The sequence below is a fragment of the Rhea americana genome, unplaced genomic scaffold, assembly GCF_003343005.1.
Source record: "Rhea americana isolate MKP2758 unplaced genomic scaffold, rheAme1 scaffold_258, whole genome shotgun sequence".
NCBI lineage: Eukaryota > Metazoa > Chordata > Aves > Rheiformes > Rheidae > Rhea > Rhea americana.
Genome location: NW_028186377.1, coordinates 1,073,078 through 1,091,357, shown reverse-complemented (window position 1 = coordinate 1,091,357; position 18,280 = coordinate 1,073,078). Strand labels below are relative to the sequence as shown.

Here is an 18,280-nt window from a genome sequence, read left to right as displayed (position 1 = left end):
TTCAAGAAGGGGTACAAATGAGAACGGCAACTAAGACAAGGCGTATCACATCCCACTTTAAAATGCGACAAGTACTTTTTAATTAGCAAAGTATTTCACATATTGGTGATCAGAAAACTCACCTGTGTCTGTCAACTATTACATTTCAATTTGGTGAGTTTTTTTTTTTTTTTTTTATCCAGTTAAATTTGTAAGAGTTCAATACGGTAAGTTTTTAAGTATTAAATATGTCCTGACAATACATTAAGAATAATATGAACAATCAGTATCAAAAGGTAAATAATTATCTGTAGTTTTAAGAAACTTGACATTTGAGATGTTCTGTCTTTCAAATTAAGTTGGGACAGTCAACACTAAATGCTTATGTATAAATGACAGAGTGTCACTGGTATATTTTACTGCATTTAAATATGAATTACAAAACATGGTTATCTTTAAACTAAAGAGTTTAAGAAAAGTTATTTTGTGGACTCAAAATTAGGTATCTCAAATGCATTACGATACAGTGAATACTTTTGGTTCACTTACCAAGTGACTGAGCAACCTATAGTTTAGCTTTGCATATTGCCCAGCACAATTTACTTTGTTATTGTTACTTCACTGAAAAATATGATCTAATAATACAAAATAAACTCCGCCAACTTCTTCAAACTATTCACATGTTCAGTCTGAAAACAGTAAGGTGCCAATAGCATCTTCATAATTGTTTTTTCTCTTCTTTCAAGATGCATCTTTCTACTTTTATGAAACAGATAACATCTTTGATGTAATTTGTATGTGTCAACAACTTGGAAAAACTGAGCTAGTTTCTTTTTGGTTGTTTAAAAAAAAAGATACACTGTGAAACTAAAACAAGCTCATAAAAAGTTTTTCAAATAGGATGTTCTGGAAAGCCTAGACAACACAGCTGTAAACAAAGTGCAGACAAAAACCCTATATAGTCTTCAAACTTAAGGAGGAAGAAAGGTGAAAAATGTATACAAATATGTACTCGGTGAAAAAGCCTTACGTCTCATTTAATTTTTTAGTATCTATCATTTCAGGTCCATGTCAGAAGTTCCAAGAGAAAAAAAAACCTTATTATTTCTGTTCCTCACAGTAGAGTTTATCGGTAAAAGAAACAAGAGAAATGGAAGCAATACTAGCATGAACACTACAGGAGTGTTTTAGTATAGTACCAACTTCATGGACTTCATGAGCCCAGGATGTTTCCTGGGCTGCATTAGAAAGAATGTTCCCAGTAGGTGAAGGGAGGTGATCCTTCCCTTCTCTTCAGCCTTGGTGAAGCCATAGCTGGACCGCTAGATCTACCGCTGGTCTCCTCAGTACAAGAGATATGGAAGTATTGGGGAGAATCCAGTGCTGGGTCACAATGATGATTAAGGTCCTAGAGCATCTGTCATACAAGGAGAGACTGGAAGAGCTGCAGCTGTTCAGCCTGGCAAAGAGAAGGCTAAGGCAGATCTGATCACTGTGTATAAATATTTGATTTTTGAGGGGGTAGCAGAGGAAGAGAATGCAGCCGCTCTTCTCAGTGGTACCCAGTGAAAGGACAAGAGACAATGGGCATAAATTCAAATYGGAAAAATTCTATTTAAACATGAGAAAACACTTTTCTAATCTGAGGGCAATCTAACACTGGGAAAGGTTGCCAAGAAAGACTGTGGAGTCTTCATCCATGGAAATATTCAAAATTTGACTGGACGTGGTCCCAAGCAACTTGCTCTAGCTGACCCTGTTTTGAGCCAGACGGTTGGGACTGAATGATCTCCAGAAGTATCTTCTAACCTCAGCAACTCTGTGAATCATTCTTTACCAATGCACAGGTAAGTATTACCCCCTCATTTTTTCTTTTCCTAACAGTATTTGCTAAAGGCTAATGTCACATTATTTTTTTCCTAACTCTTAACCCACGATTTTAAGAGTAAAGTCCTACATCACTGTATCTAACTGCTCTGGAAACACACAGGGAAAGAAAAGGAGGCTAAAGAACAAAGTAACAGAAGGAGTGTTACAATGCTAGTGATGGGTTTTGCACAGAATCTCTAATGTTCATAAGCACAGCTCTTAGGAATAGGTTACACCAATTAGCATCAGGCAGCATTTTACAGTATTCTCTCAGGAACTGCCAGTTAAAGAAGCATGTCAAATGATATCAAAAGAGTGCAATCCAAAAGATGATTCTGAATCCYAAATTGGTAAAAGGTAGTTTCAAGAAACCAAAACTGAATACAGAAAAATGAAGACATAAAACCCACAGAAATAAAACCCACAGAAAAGGAAGAAAACAGGAACAAGAAAGCATCTAAAAAAATATCAGAAACCCTGAGAAACAGACCTGTCAAAATTCAAAAGGACTAGCCTCTGAAAAGTCAGTAATGTTTTCCACCTACAATTACACTGTGCTACCTACCCAAATGAATGTAGATACTTGCAAAATTTGTTTACCCAAATTCAGCATAAACATCTGCCTAAAAGCTCCTAAATAAAACAAAAGCTCAATCTTATCCTTAGATTTCAATTCAATTTGCTCCTGTCTCCACTGACAGCTAGAAGTAACATTTTTAGTAAATATGTACAGCTGATAAATGTCACAAAAATGTAAGCRTGGCTCACGCAAGAGTTAGCTACTCCTGCAAATCCATGCAATGGCTATGGAGCAAAAGTCCTTCTAAGCACAGTTGCTGATGAAAAATAAACTGAAACGAGCAATATTAAAAAAGCAAAATTAGAAAAATGATTTTTACCAACTCAATGAAATATTTAAACTTCAGTGTCCTGTCATTTCTTTAGGCACAGAAAACAGGATGCTATAAACAGTTTATGAAATGCATAGGATATGAGTACATGCTCAGGTAAAAGCAGGTATTTTTCTGTAAAAGCACTTATACTCTATGAATACTTACAGTACACTCTTGCATCTCCTGTTCTTTAGTTGCCAGCCTCATCACTAGAATATTTTCTCTTCGGGCAGACTCTTGCTGTTGCTGTTTCAGCTTCTCTTCAGACTCTCTCAACCCCGTCACATCATTAGCTAATGCAAGTAATAAAACACAGAAAGCATATATTATAGCATCTTTTCATAAAGAGTTTTTGAAAAACAACTAGAAAATCTGGATATCTGCAAAATAAGTTATGAACAGCAAACAAGCTAAATAAGCATAAATGTAGTAAGCATAAATAAGCAAAATCAGAAGATCAAAATATCACAGAGTTCTAGAACAGCTTGACAATATTTGGTTTTAAACACATCTCTAGCCCCTCTCTAGATCTTTCTACTAATCTTCAAAAATGTTTCCAAGTTTATATAGGAATTAACTGTTGAAGTGCTAAATTAACCAGCTACTCTATCCTTCACCACTTCCACTTGCATTCTGAGACTGGTGAAGATGGAATTGTCCCAGTATTTTAGAGAAAATTTTGAGGATGAGGGAAGTCAACATTCTGGCAAATTATGTTCCTCAATCTCTAAAACAGTGTCATTTGTGATCAATCCTCCAACTGGTCTTGACACCCCATTAGCAAACAGTAATGCATTAGAGAATTTCAGAAAGAGCAGTTCAGTCACAACCAGAAGAATTCTTCTGAGCTATAAACATTTATAAAGGTTTATATATGAAATATGAATTTGAGGAAGTAACACACAACATTTCCCAATTACTCCAGTGGGAACACATGCAAGCAATATGATAAAAACAGTATATATTTATTCTGCTACTTTTCAACATACAATATGATAGAAACGATGGATGAAACTATGAACCAATCAGAACACAAAAAAATCACTTCAGGACAAATATTTATAAATTATTTTTTGCAGATAATTCAATAATATTGATTATTAAAGTCTGCGTTAGAGTTGCTGAACTTGAGAATTTGTGGTAACATTTCCAATTTATCTATATTAGGATGGTCTGACCTTAGAATGAAATTAATTGCTTACACTTGCTATATTTTATTTTCTCCAAAACTCAAACATTACAGTGAGACAGGGAATGAGGGATGCAAGAGGGAAAGATGGAGGACAGCCACTCAAATTGACAGAGGAAAACAAACAAATGAACAAAACCTTTCAAAACCAGTGCTACCAAGACTTCTGTTTCTTAGACTGAAAATGTGAATGGAAAACAGGAAGAAGTTATTCTCTAGCTGCCAGAGCAATTATTAAAAGTGAGTTAGGATTAGCAACGCAGTCACTTCCAGAAAGTATTCTGCTTTTCACACTGGAGAATAAGGTGAATTTTTTCTACATCCTCTCCTTAGAAAGACTAAAGTACACAAACGGATTTTTCAAAGACTAAAGTGCACAAACAGATAGATAAAATTTTGAGTTAAATTACTTAATCAGATCAAGAGTTAGTTGGGGCTCAAGGTAGACCTTTACAAACTATTCCCTGTCCCATTTGGTTTCCAACTCTGTAAAAATACTGATGGAACAAACATTCATAGGGTATTTTGGAAGAGGATAATTTTCCCTTATTGTTGGTAAAGTCTTAAAACCAAACATATTTTTGGGGTTGTGTTTTGGGTTTTTTTTCTCCCTAGCAGTCTGGGTACAGTTGATCCTACAGGTGCAAAAATGGACCTCTTTGAAGCCATGTAAGATTTGCCAAGGAAAACAAATGTCCGAAGAAAACAGAAAAGGCTGAAAACTTACATTAGAAAAAACACGGATCTTTTAACAAATAACATATGCTATCTAGATTGTTATCTATTATCTCCAATAATTTCAGAAAGCTAAGACATTATCTGAGTGCTCTATTTATATTAACATTTAAGGAATTTGTACCAGTTTGAAACTTGGTTAACTTACAATTCAAGTCTGTGTACTTGCCCTCCAGAGCTTGCACGTATGCTTCATACTGTTTCCACCTATTGCAAACAGGAAGAGAAAAATCGACATCTTAAAACTTACTGTGTTATTTTGGACAAGCATTGGGATCAAACATTTATTATCTTTTACCTATGAAATACCTAAGATGTATCTCCTCCTCAAAGCAGAACAATAAAAACTAAACTATGTAGCAGAAACCGTAACACAAAGACAACAGAAGTCTGTGTTAGGGTTATACCACTCATCAAATGAATAGCAAAGCAAGCTTAAGTATGCAGTAATAGGACACTAGCATTTGCCAAGATTAGGCTAACTAGTCATTCCAACTTGCTCAAATCAACATCATAGTCTGATTATATTCATTGACCAGAAGCCAGTTTAATAACTCTTTGCAAGCATGCTAATAAACTGATCCATACATTGCACAGTTAGGAAACCACACACTTAAAATAATGCTACATATAATGCACACCATCAAGCCATTAAATAAAACCAGTAAAGCTTAGGACAACATGCCTTCCTAACAAAGTTAACAAGATGGCTGACTAAAAATCAGTCATAATAAAATGGCATGTTTCTTTTAAAGTGCATTTTGCTCCTAGCTACACACTTTCCTCCCAACAATACAACTCCACAAGAGGCCAACTGATCTCACAATGTACCACTACAAGAAGGGGAAGGTTTCTGCTCCCTCTTTCCGAGCTACCATTTCTTCCTCCGTCTATTCCGTGCCAATATTGCTCTATTCACCAAACTAGAACAAAACTATCTTAATGAAAAACAATAAAACTAAACTCTAGATCATATGGCTTAGTGAATTCAAGCTGCTCATTAAATAGCCTGAAAAGCATCAGATCTAGGAATGAGTGAGACCACGTGGCTATGAGGAAAGCAATAACAAGATCTCTTCCTTCTGGCAGCAGCAAGATTTCATAGATCTGTTTAGCAGTACATAAAATTACTGCATTAACTTGCTCTTTGAAGCTCTACAAAAGAGAAAAAATGTGTTTCCACTTATCCCCTAAACTTATCATCATCTCTTTGGTTTGAAGAGAAGCACTGATATAGAAACAAAAAAGGAATACTGATACAGAAACAGAAGTTCAACACATATTCAGAAGACATCAATTCCCCAAAAGTAAAACTGCAGTAATCCACCCTATAGCAAACCTAGAAAGAAACAACCTAGTTTTCACATGAAAGATTTACATAAAGAATTAAAGAACTGGTCTTCAAATACAAGTCAATTACTTGACTACCAAGTTATGTCGCACAGCACTGAAAACAACAGTTCAGCTTTAATTGTGACCTCCTGATTGGTAATATTGATTTAAAGCCGTGTAAGTATTTCAGGGCTTYGATTCACTCACAAGTTAGACATACATAACAGACCATCACTAGAAATAAAACAAGTTGCAAACAGTAACGAGGAAAGTTAGAGGCAATACCTTTATGTAACGTCTCAACAAATGCTAATAGCTCAGCAAGAACTCACTCAACTTCTGGAAGAAAAGGTGGGGGTAGGCGTATTAGATCAAGTCATGGACCTAATACATATGCCTACCAACTGCTGCAGAACGATCACTCTTCAGACATTAGAAAAAGTTATTTATGGTGCAATGTTTAGCCAAGATGGACAAAAACTGGTCAAGACTAGTGATTAATCTACAAACAAGCTTAAGAAATTGTGTAAACTTGTGATCAACACAGATGACAAACTTAGAATTCTTCCATCAATCAATTTTAAAGATTTCAAGTTTCTCTACCATAGCAACTTCACTTTCATACACCTCCACGTCAAAAATTTTGGTAGAACTACAGAAAAACTCAAAAACTATTTGCTCTGCTAGCAGTTTATCTGATTTTCATCTCACTTCAAGCAAATCAGAAAAACAGCAAGTGCAAACATAACCCCCCGCCCCCAAAAAAATTCTTTCATGCAACAGTTTTTAATCATTGAAATAGAAACTCTGAAATAGGCTAGAAGTATTGAGTGAAGTAATTAAATTTGAAGTTTAAAAACATCCATGGGATGAAGACTATTCTTTCAAATAACTAGTTCAGGAAAATAAATATGTAAGTAGGCCCTTATTACAGGCACTTCATTCCTTTTCAATCAAACTTGTGGTTGTGATGTTCTATCTACTGTGAATATATATATATATATATATTTAAGCTCAGTAATCCTAAAGATCAGCACATTAAAATACTCATCCTGAATGCATGAACAATAGTTAAGGGAAGAGAAGAGCTTCCATATACTRGTAAGACTAAAAAAGTGTGGTGATGGCCCTAATAACTTAGTTTTAAATTAAAACTGTGTATTAACTGACTTTAGACTTTACACACTTGTTCCACATGTGTTGCAACCTTTGATAACTTCTTGTGGTAACTTCCTCTGTTAATGCCTTTAATGATCCATTTTGCTAAACACTTTGAGCTTATTATTTCACTGTGTAATTGTTTCCCTTTATTGACAATAGTAGCACAGATCATTAACAGAGTGAACTGAAGTAATATTCTGATCTTTGCAATGCTGATGTTAAAAAGCTGAAACTTCTAAAAGCTATACTAAGAGTAAAATAAAAAAGAAAATATGGARCTATCACAGAAGCAAGCATTTTTTAAAAATGCAGCTGCTGAAATGTTTTTTTTCTTTAATGCTCTAATTCTGCATATTGGTAACACCCATCTTTGTATTTCCTTTTTTATTATGTTTAGGATGGTAGAGGAGTCCAGTCATGATTCTACGATGAAACAGGACAGATGTACAACTGCATACCTCTAGGTCTCAAGCCACTGAATGAATGGTGTTAGAGCTTGAAACAATTCTAAGTTCATTAAAAAAATCATTTTTAACCTGGAAATTGTCCTTTATTTAGATGTGCAACTCTGATCTTAAGCTGTATAACTGAATCCTCATGTATAACAGTTTTGCTTTCGTACTTCTTCCAGCAGCACAGACTCCCAGCTGCTGAGAAGCAAGGATGAGGCAAGCTTGTACTCCCTTTACATGAAATCCCTACACTGTTCAGTGTGCAGATTGAATTTGAAAAATGTAGCAAGGATAGCAAGTCTATAAAGCGTAATATGATGCATTTGGTCAGCCATGGCCCATTGAAACTAAATAGCAGAAGCAGAGGCTAGTTTAGCAGCAGGTGCAGCATCACCTAGAAATCCCAGGTATCAAGCATAACTCCAGAGTCTTCCAAGAATTCTTAAAAGTTAGACCATGTGCATATGCAAAACACACACACAAGATCTGCAGGCTCCATTAAGCCTTACTGCAAACAGTAACTGGTTAGAAAAAAAAAAAGTGTCAACTCACTTATATCACATGCCACATTTGGAGTACATCTTTATTTCATTTCAATTAAATTTTTAATTCAAACTGTATTTGTAAACAATATAATTCTCTGCATATAAATACATAGCTTTCCCATAAGACACCGTAACACATTAAAAACATTTGTTAAATTATGAAAAAAATCTCCATACTAATCTTTGAGAATAGAGCTTGTAATTTTAAACATTTTTTCAACTGGCTAACATTCCAAGCTTCAGGGAAGAGATTTCTGCCCCYGATCACATTCTAAATCTCAGTAAACATGTCCTCAAAAAAATCCTGAAGTAATATACAGAAAGGTTTTCCAGAAACAATGTCAGAATTAAAATGTAAAAGTAAAAGCTTGCTACCAGTCCATCTTCTACTACAATGGGAAAGAACTCCCATTCAGGAAACATTTTMACCTTACTTGAAAGCAATACTCCTGCCACCAGGATTCAAGTAAAATTACACCTGCATTAGTTTGAAATGCTTTTAAAATACACCTAAGTAAACTTTGACACTGACACAAAAATAGTTAACCTATTTAAGAATCTGCACATACTTTTCTTTTAATTAATCAGTGATTTACTGGAACTTGCTGGGCAGATTTACATCTGAAGGCTTTCTTCCCAACAGCAAAGATAGACTGTTCTCTTCACCTATCACAGACTCTAACTTTGCATACAATCTCAAGCTTGCTTAAAACAATGCATCTATTAAGAGTTGTCTTGCCCCTCCTTGCCCCACATAACCCTTTCTAGTACACTGGCAGGGGGCTCAGCACAGCTCAACAGTGAATTAGAACAGGGAATTAATGAAGCTTAAAGCCAGCCACCCTCTTCTATCAAATTTGTTTTAATCAATACCAGTTTTGTCATCTGTTTTGCTAGGGCAGTTCATGTCACTATCTGGCCAGCAAATCACTGACAATCTGAACAGTTTCACTAAACTGCTACTTGTGAAGTTGCTACAGAGCAGAGAGACTGGTACACAAAATTGGGGAGATGTTGTGAAACTGATTTACATCTGGGGGACACTTGCAGTCTCACAAGGACTATAAGATAACTTAAAAGTACCATCAGTTAGCTCCATTTATTCCCTAAAAATACTAGTGTTATACAAAGAGATTTGAAGACAGAATGGCTTCAAAGTATCTCTAAATTCCACTTTCAAAGGTAGTTAGTTTTCCTGGACTGTTTGCTTTTGATGCCCAGCTTTGCAGGCCACTTTCTCCCAAGCGACAAGGGCTCTGGGGGTGGGAGGATAAATTGCCCTTAAGCAATTCTAAAAGTAAATGGCTATATGTACACATTGGTTAGAAGTCTTTGCTAAGAGTACTACTCTTCAACATACACTAGAAATACTTTATCACCAGAACTGCTTCTGGRTGCTTCAAGATTTTACAGACTAACCACTTCACTGAACAATTGCAGCAATRCCAAGAGTTAAACAATGAACCAGAGTGCTTGCTCATTGTGTTCCTGGCTCTTCTTCCTTCACAGTAGCTCTACATGTTCAAGGTAAGTGGCTACTGCATTTAAAAAAGGGAGAGTGATGGTTAGAATGAAGGAAATGAGTCCACAGCTGCAAGTAATGAGACAAGCAGGAATCACCAGAAGGCCAGACCAAGACTTCTCAAGTTGTAGATCCAGCTCACTTTGTCAACAGAAGTTTTTTTTTTTTTTTTTTTTAAAAAAAAAAAGCAGACAGACCTAAATTATGTACTTTATAGAAAAGAACAATGAAGTTTGGATTTACTGCACAGGACCTGATAAAATATATGTAGGAAAAATGTGGTTATCAGTGCAATTTATACAGAGTTTATGTATTATCTAAAAGACCAAAACCCATAGATTAATATCTTGAGAACATCWGCCCCACCAAAGCACTGGCCAAAAAACCCATTCCAAGTTTTATTTTGAGATGATCCAGTAGTAAACACATGCTTTTCTATGTCTGAAAACAGTAGACATGCCTTTGAATAAAATACAATATATGTGTACGGCTTAACATTTTATATTCCACTTTACAATCAGGCTTACAATCCTAAAAAATAAGTTAGCAGACAGCGTGGTAATACTAGTTTTACATGAAGTCATAGATAAGGACAAGTTTTACTAAAAATTCATTAAAAACGCAGCCAATTCAAGGAAAAGCAACAGTATTATAGGACTGTTTAATGCAAAACAAACAGTACAGACAGGGCCAAAATGGCATTTAAGTTTCTATCTCCGGGTATGAGAGACAGCTATCCTTTAATCAGTCAAGTGGCTTTTTTGAGAGCACAGTAAGTTTGTCYGCACCAAAAGGAAGATTCAATAACAATACTGCTGTCACAAATTGCCCCATCTTTTCATTAAGATAGCTTAGCTACTRATTTACTTTACCTCCTTGTGCAGGTTCCATCACATTCTCACTCTAACGTATGCTGGAAACTGATCTCTCCTCCAGAGCAGCAACAAATCAAGACACTGATTACAGTCAGAATATTTTTGTTTGTTTTTAGATATAGGTCAGGAAACAAGGTGCTTAGGATTTAGGTTTTGATGCTTTGATAAGAGTTTCACAGTGGGAGGGAACAGCCTGGCTTAGCAACTTGTRAGCTTACTGCTCTCCAGGGGTAAGCCCGGGGTGCATGCATGTACGTTTGTACACGTTGTAAAAACAAAGACTTACAATGCMTGAACCACCTAATCTCAAGGCAGCACTTTTTCTGCTGAAAAAAGTTATTCTTACTACTCAAAAACGAGATACTTGGGCGTGGGAAGCCAGAMGCCAGTTTTAAACATATGAAGTACGACTACATTTACTCCACTGGAAAGAACTGTCCTCCCAATTGGCCACAAGAGGGAGTAGCTGATCCTGTAAGTATTGTATTTGCATCCTCATTTTCCTAAGCAGTTCAGTCTTTGTTAACTCAAACATGAAACAGTAATTTTTATGCTACTTGAGATACTGCAATAATGCTAGTAACTTATGGTGTTAAAGCAGCCAAGAGCTGAAGTTTACTAGAATGCACAGACAGACTACTCTAGCAGATAAAACAGATGACCCCTGAATGCCTAGTTTCCTTAGTTCCTTCATTACAATCAGGAAACTCAAGTATATGGAAACAAGTGCCTTGGGTCTATTTCTTCAAACAGATGGCCTGTACAACCACAAGACCTCTCTTTTTAGAAGACCTAGATGTGCTCAGAACYGTCTCACAGATCTAGCTATGATTACAGTTGAAAAGAATCCAATTACGACCATCTTCACTCTTAAAGYTTAGCTGAAATATGGAGCTAAGAGAAAAAAAATGCCCTTCTAAGTTTGTTGAGGTAAGTTTTTAAATACAATCCACTTAACTATTCTCACTAAACTTACTCTTGTGCTATACTTGCATAAATTCATACTAGAGATGCTAACTTAAAATTGAGGGGAGGAAAAAATATCAGTTCTGTTAACTTTTCCATGGTGACAACCAGCTTYCTAAAAGGTGAAAAATATGTTCAGGCTCTCCTTTGTTCAAGTTTTAAGCAAGAATTTCACTYTGACACATTTTACCTTTACAAAATGAATGTATTAAAAGAACTGCGGTGATCAAGAAAAACTAAAACTGATTACAGAGTAAGGAGTCGACAGTTTTCCAACATTTACAAGCAACTTGCTATCTAGCAAAGAATGTAAGCAATCCAGTCTTCTGAAGCCACAAGCATGGAAAATAAGTTTCTACTCATGAATTAGAAAACAACATTTTTTTTCCCCTTCAGAACAGCACTTGTCCCCAACTCTTAAAGTATTCAGGACAAGGAGAATTTTACAGAAGAGTTGTATGATGAAAAGGATGAAATGGGTTATCAGAACAAGGATGCTATAAGCAATGGAGGGGTAGAGAGAAGAGGTTACACATTTTCCATTAAGAATTCACCAAAATGATGCAACAGAAAGACTGCTTGTTACTTTACCTTAGGATCAGCTCATCTCTAGGCAAAACCTTAAAGTCTGCTTCACTAAGGCGAACCTATGAAGCAAAAGGAAAAGCGCAATTTAACAGGTTGTCATGACTACTTGGAAAAAAGAACAGTAATATTTTTAAACATACCTTCTTTGGGAGAGGTTCTTCATTCGTCATTGTGAACTCTAAAAGGGGAGAAAAGAGGGAGATTTATCTAATGACATTACTAGAGGACACAAAGCATGCAGCAAGTCAGACACTTGTATTATCACTAATAAATACAAATTTAAGGAAGAACTRCATGACTGAAATATTGGAACCATACAATGCAGATTACAAAAGAACACTATGACAAGTCTCCTACTGTATTCCAGATAAAGTCAAAAGACATCTTTACAAAATCTACTGAAGGCATTCTTGTTCTTTCGATATCTGAAAGAGTAGCAATAATCAACTCCTCCCTATTTAACTAAGCAAAACCATTTAAGCTTGTCTGCATCTGTTTTCAAACTGACATTTGAGATTTTATATATATATATATATATATATATATATACACACACACACGTTATATAAAAATAAAAGGTACATGATAATTAGGACCCAAAGAAAGTAAATTTATCCCATTATTTCAGTATCTCTTTGGAAAAGAAAGCAGCAATTTGGAAATATCACTGCTTATATTTGGGAAATGTTAAGATGGGAGTTTTTCCAACTTAACTCTCTTGTATTTTGATAAATAAAGTATGGAGCAGTTATTTTTAAACCCTTCAGTTTTTTGAAGAAGTGATAAACAGCTTGGGTACTCCATCAAATACGCTTCCTCTTGTCCATTTATAATATAATACAATCCTATTACATCTATGTTAATTAGCCACAATTCCTTGTACTACAGAACATGCTTCCTTATCTCAAAGGGATAAAAAATACTTTCTATTACTATGATTATTAAAAATACACATACTTATGATCTTGACAGCTTTTTAAGAAGCAACRGAGGCAAGCTTTGCTGGAGACACACATCTTTATGATATGCCTTCCAACAGAAAAGCTGCACATAACACTGAGAATTTAACCTTAGATTTTTGCCATACACATATACCAGAAAATGGATGTAGCAAATTCCTCACTTATAAACAGCTAGTTTCACAAATATGATGCATTTAAGTTAAAATGATTGTAGGAGGAAGAGAAGGGAAAGGGAAACACACAACTTATACCAAATGCTCCCTGACATTTTCACAAAAGCACTCAAACTACTTAAGTTTTTGAAATTCTAAAGGCCTCACTATTGTCAAAAAGACAAATGCATAYTAAGTGAAAGACAACTCCTTCAATCTACATTAACATTCAATATATAGCACTAYGCCAAACAAAGCTATGACAACACCTACACACCTACGGCGCACAGGTAAAACAGCTTCCAAGCCCCTCAAAGTAAAAAGCAACATCAGAACCAATGGCAAGGTTTCTAGTAACATTCAGGACAGGTATATCTCTAATCAATATTAGTTTCCTGTTCCTGATCTTCCTAGCATAGGCACTTAAGTGCCTTCTCAGGGGAGAAAARGAAAACAAAACAAAAAAAACCCACCCAAACAAAACACCACACATCCCTCCCAAACACTACCTTTCTCTTCCTCATGAGAAGTTGCTCAAGCATTTTGCTTTAACTTCTGTACACAGCTTCCCAYTTCAGATTATTACCAAATCCAATTTGAAATCTATTAAAGTGCAAGAGACTATTGACACAAACTGATGATTCTCAACTTAGTTATCCAAAATAACACAAGATAACTTGAGGTCATATAGGGAATGTTCACAGCTCCCTGTATTTAGGTTGCCTACAACTACAGTTTTCTTAAAGATTTTTTAGTAGTCTGAATTCCTTCAGTATTTGAAAAGAGTCTTGAAGATTTCAGAGGATTTAAGTCCTCAAGGGAGAAAGATCTACCTATTAAACATCCCATGGAACCACACTTAGATGCCATCGTGTGTCAGAAAAATATCAGTAGCATACAAATACCAAGAAGAGTTTTCTGAAGACCTGGCTTATGAACCTTGCAGTAACATACAGCAAGCTATTGACACCTGAGTGCTGCCACAATAGCAAACTGAAAGGTAATTAGGATTGAGCATCAGCTTTTGATTTCTATCTCCGGACCTAGCACAAATTTCGCACATACAGTTTTCTCATGGCAGCACCAAATCAAACTGCTCTTCTCCAGAACACCACCATTTACAATGCCATCTCTTGCTATCTGATAAGATCCTTTAATACAAGTGCTGAAGAAAGAAGATAGTCCAATTTTACTGCCACCTGTTTTCACTTCCAAGGCTAGAACTGTACACTAAAAAACACTGAATATTTTCTGTAAGGTATTATTTGGGAAATCCTAGGTTGATCACACGTGAGCTTACTACTACTACAGTTAAGTGATAGTGCAAATTTTACCTCACTACTCCTATGCAACATTTTTTTTTTAAATGCCTACAGTAATTTACAAACAGCTTAGSAGTTCATTATTGCTATACGTTGTATTTCTACCACTGTGCTCAGTGTTTTGGAAGGATTAGAGCATCAGGCTTACTGTATCACTTAGTTATCACCATGATTTGCCTTAAGTTATTTCTGTGCTTAACAGATAARTCTAGATGCAATAGACATTAACAATATTACTATAACTGAAACATTCTTTGAATTTAACAGAGTAACTTGAAGTGCTGTGCACTAAGAGATGCATCTGACTACATCTCTCCTCTGAAAGATAACAGAATCTTTCTACTAACCGGTTTTGCAAGAGCAGGATGAACTACTATTTGCTGAGTGGAATTATCATTATTTCACTTCTCAATATGAACAGTTTAACCTGTACTATCCTAAGTAGTCACTTTCATTATTTCAGAGCAGTKATACCTGTTAAACTCCAAAACTTCTACACTTGCTCCTAGTAAGTGCAATGTAAGTGCACTTGCAAGTGAGCAATAAAAATCTGTACTTCAGCCTTAAAATAAAAAAGGGTCATCACAGACACTAAAAAAAAAAAAAATCCTCATGTGAGCTCATGAAGTCTTAGGCTTTTACAGTTAATTGAAACATGAAAGGGCTGAAACAGGGAAAGTGCATTTTAGTTTCAGGAACTATAGTTTTCTGTGCACCTTTTACCACAGTGTTTCTTTAAAAAAAAAGAAGAAAAAACCAAAAACACAAGGTTTAAGGATTAAAAAAAAGAAAGAAGCTAAGGGACAAGGCTATTAATAGCAGACATAACTGAAGGTCTGCTTTACTAGTGACAGCTGAAGTAACTCCCAGTTATTTCAACGATATGAAAAAGCATTCCCTGTGAAAAGCCCAGCATGCATTCGAAACAAAAAAAGTTTCGAAATTAGACGCCCGGTTACAGAAGTTTCCGCGTTAGCCCCAATGACCGCGGCCAGGAGCCTGGTCTGGCCGGGCTCCGCGTGCCTTCCCGTCCCGTACCCCTGCAACGGCGGGCCGACGCATAGTCCCGCCTCCTGCGCGGAGACCCCGCCGGCCGCGGGCCAGGCGCAGCTCCAGGCAGGCGTTTGACAGACCCACCGCCCCCTGCCTTCAGGCAGGGCAGGCACTGCCCGCCTCGCCCCGTCGGGCGGGCCTATCTCGGCTTCAGCGGGAGGAGAAGCGGGGGAAACCTAAAGACAAGCGAACGAAAAAAAAAGCCAAAGCGTCCCCTAGCCCAGAGGCAGCGGCGGCTGCGCCCGGGCGTGGCAGAGCCGAAGGCTGGGGGAGGAGGCTTTCAGTGGAGGACCCAGGCCGGGCTCGCGGCCTCGCACAAAATGGCTCTAAAGTGCTTCCGCTCCTCCCCCCACTAGGGGTGATGGATGGAGCCGCCGGAGTCGGRCGCCCCGAGGCCGCGAGGTGCCCGGTCCCCGCCGAGGGCCCCACTACCTCCCACAGGGAGGAAGGCGACGGTACCAGGGAAAGCGGGAGTCTGGCCGAGGGGAGGAGCGCTCGCGCGGTCACTCACCTCCCGCCCGCCGTGCGGAGGCCTCACTCTCCCAGCACACTGGTTGCCTGGGCCGCACCCGTCACATCGATGGCGAAGCACCACCACCGCCGCCACCACTGCTCCCACCTGCCGCCGCCGCCGCCTACCGCGCCCGTAACCGACTCTAGCAGGGCTGCTGCTCCGGAGCCGGGGCCACYGCCGCCGCCGTGTCACCCCCGCCCCGCGCTTCCTCACGCGCCGCTCCCGCCCGCTCTTTATTTGCGGATTCTCTGCGCTACAAAATGGCGCCCAAGGAGGAAATGAGCGCCCAGCCGCCACGCCCCCCGCTTTCGGGCGGGGGAGCTGCGCGCGCAGCGCCGCGCGGCGCGAGCCGCCGCACTGGCCCAAGGCCCCGAGGTGCAGGGCGGCGGCGCCACCCTCAGCGGGGCGGCTGGGTGCCCACGTTTGCCGTGGTGCTTCCCCCGGGGAGCTCGCCCCCCGCTCTTCTGCCCCCGGCAGCACTGCACTGCGGTGCTCCTGCCTTCCCCGTGCGGCGGTTTCGCTCGTTATTTGAATGATTTAAAGCCTCAGTTAAACGGGCAGAGGGAAAAGGCGAGCGCGCGCGGACAGCGAGCCGCAGGGCATCATGGGGGCAGGCGGAAGGAGACGGCGCCTCACGACGGCAGAGGCCGCTGGGGGCGGAGGGCAGCGGCGCCCCGTCCGGCCCGGCCCGGCGCGGCTATTGCCCGCTGCCTCCTGGGGCTGCGCGCCGCCGCGGCAGCGACCGCCTCCCCCGGGCGCTGACGCGCGAGAGCAGGCATCCGCCAGGGGCGACGCGGAGCAGCTGCTTCTGGAAGGCCTGTGGAAATGCTCGTTGGCGCGTTCTTGGAAGACAGGCTAAAAAGAGGGAAGGTTTTGAAAGCGAAGGTTGTAGCTAGTATGCAAGATCAGCATTCATTCCGGAGTGTTCTGCCTGCCTTTCACGTTGTGTAATGAAAATTTTCACTCAGTTAAATTCATCTCGTTGGCATAAATGCATATTAATGTCATCAGTCAGCAAATGGAAGAAAAARTTCCTAGTTGCTTCCAAAGAAAGATGCTGCTTCCAAGGATGTTAAACTTCAGTATTAACACTTGAGGGGGGGGGGGGGAAATACTGTTTGCCCTTAATTGTAGTCTTGCACTGAACAACTGCTTTAAAACTGAATTTCTTTTTTGTTAACTATGATGTCTCAAGCAATGCTATTAGGACAATTAAGTGTGTTCCCTTCTTGACAACAAAGTAATAAAGCTTCTGTATTTTATAGGCTAAATTAGTCTTGTCAGCTAGGTTGTGCGAATGTACAACTCTGAATTTCTGTGGAAGATGCTCTAGAAATCTGTTTTCTTTACTGTCATTACCACTAGCAAAAGTAACATATTCACTGCGGAAGAGATTCCAGTGCACGTATGTGCAGATCCACATACAACATTTTTTTCCACTAAGAAATTCTTTTAATACCCTGACCACACCTTAAGTGACTCGACAGCTGTCCCTTGGAATTAAAAAGAGAACAAGGTTACTAGTTACCAAAAGGACAGTGAAATCAAAAGGATTCCTCTCAAGTCTTACTTTTTCACATGAAAAAGACGCACTGTGGCTACTGTTTGGGGTTCACTGTTTCTTTCACTGCAGAAATACCTCACAGGCACTTGTTTTAAGCACTGAAGATATTAATTAACATATAAAGACCGCAAAGAATATAGCAGCAGAATAGTTCTTACTGTGAACATTAATGTAGCAAATTGATTTTATTTGCTCATGCGCAGATATAAACATTACAATACTTAAAATGAATATAACCAAGTATATAAAAGAGACACAGAAATGTATTTTAGGTCATTTGTATTCGATCTATAAATTACCTAACATTTTCTATGTATCACGATTTAAGCACAAWTTGCCAGTATTTGCCAAAGCTAGAGTTTAGCTACTTTTTGTTAGGCTGGGAAAATGGGTCTCTCTTCAGTCTATCTTTATTAGCACATGTAAAGTTCTAGCTCTAATGAGTCAAGAGATACTGGACCTTAAATCTTCCATTAGTATCTATTGTTCTTCCAGATAATGAGCATGTAGAAARTAATCCTGTATTCTTCTTTTCCCTTGACAGCACTTAGTTATTTTAAATCTAGTTTTACAAGTGTAGATTACATTTATGAGAAATGTGCTAGTT

The 18,280-nt window shown here is 38.5% G+C and overlaps 1 protein-coding gene across 1 annotated transcript in view; it reads right to left on the bottom strand.

Moving 5' to 3' along the window:
• Positions 1 to 16,386, bottom strand: part of WTAP (WT1 associated protein) — a 28,454-nt gene extending 12,068 nt beyond the window's left edge. The window contains exons 1-5 of the mRNA XM_085307433.1: positions 16,107 to 16,386; positions 12,247 to 12,284; positions 12,110 to 12,165; positions 4,814 to 4,872; positions 2,907 to 3,034 (exon numbers count right to left, since the gene is read on the bottom strand). Of these exons, the coding sequence (XP_085163559.1) occupies positions 2,907 to 3,034; positions 4,814 to 4,872; positions 12,110 to 12,165; positions 12,247 to 12,276 (273 nt within the window). The 5' untranslated portion in view covers positions 12,277 to 12,284; positions 16,107 to 16,386. The remainder of the gene's footprint in view (positions 1 to 2,906; positions 3,035 to 4,813; positions 4,873 to 12,109; positions 12,166 to 12,246; positions 12,285 to 16,106) is intronic.
• Between the last annotated feature and the right edge of the window lie 1,894 nt (positions 16,387 to 18,280).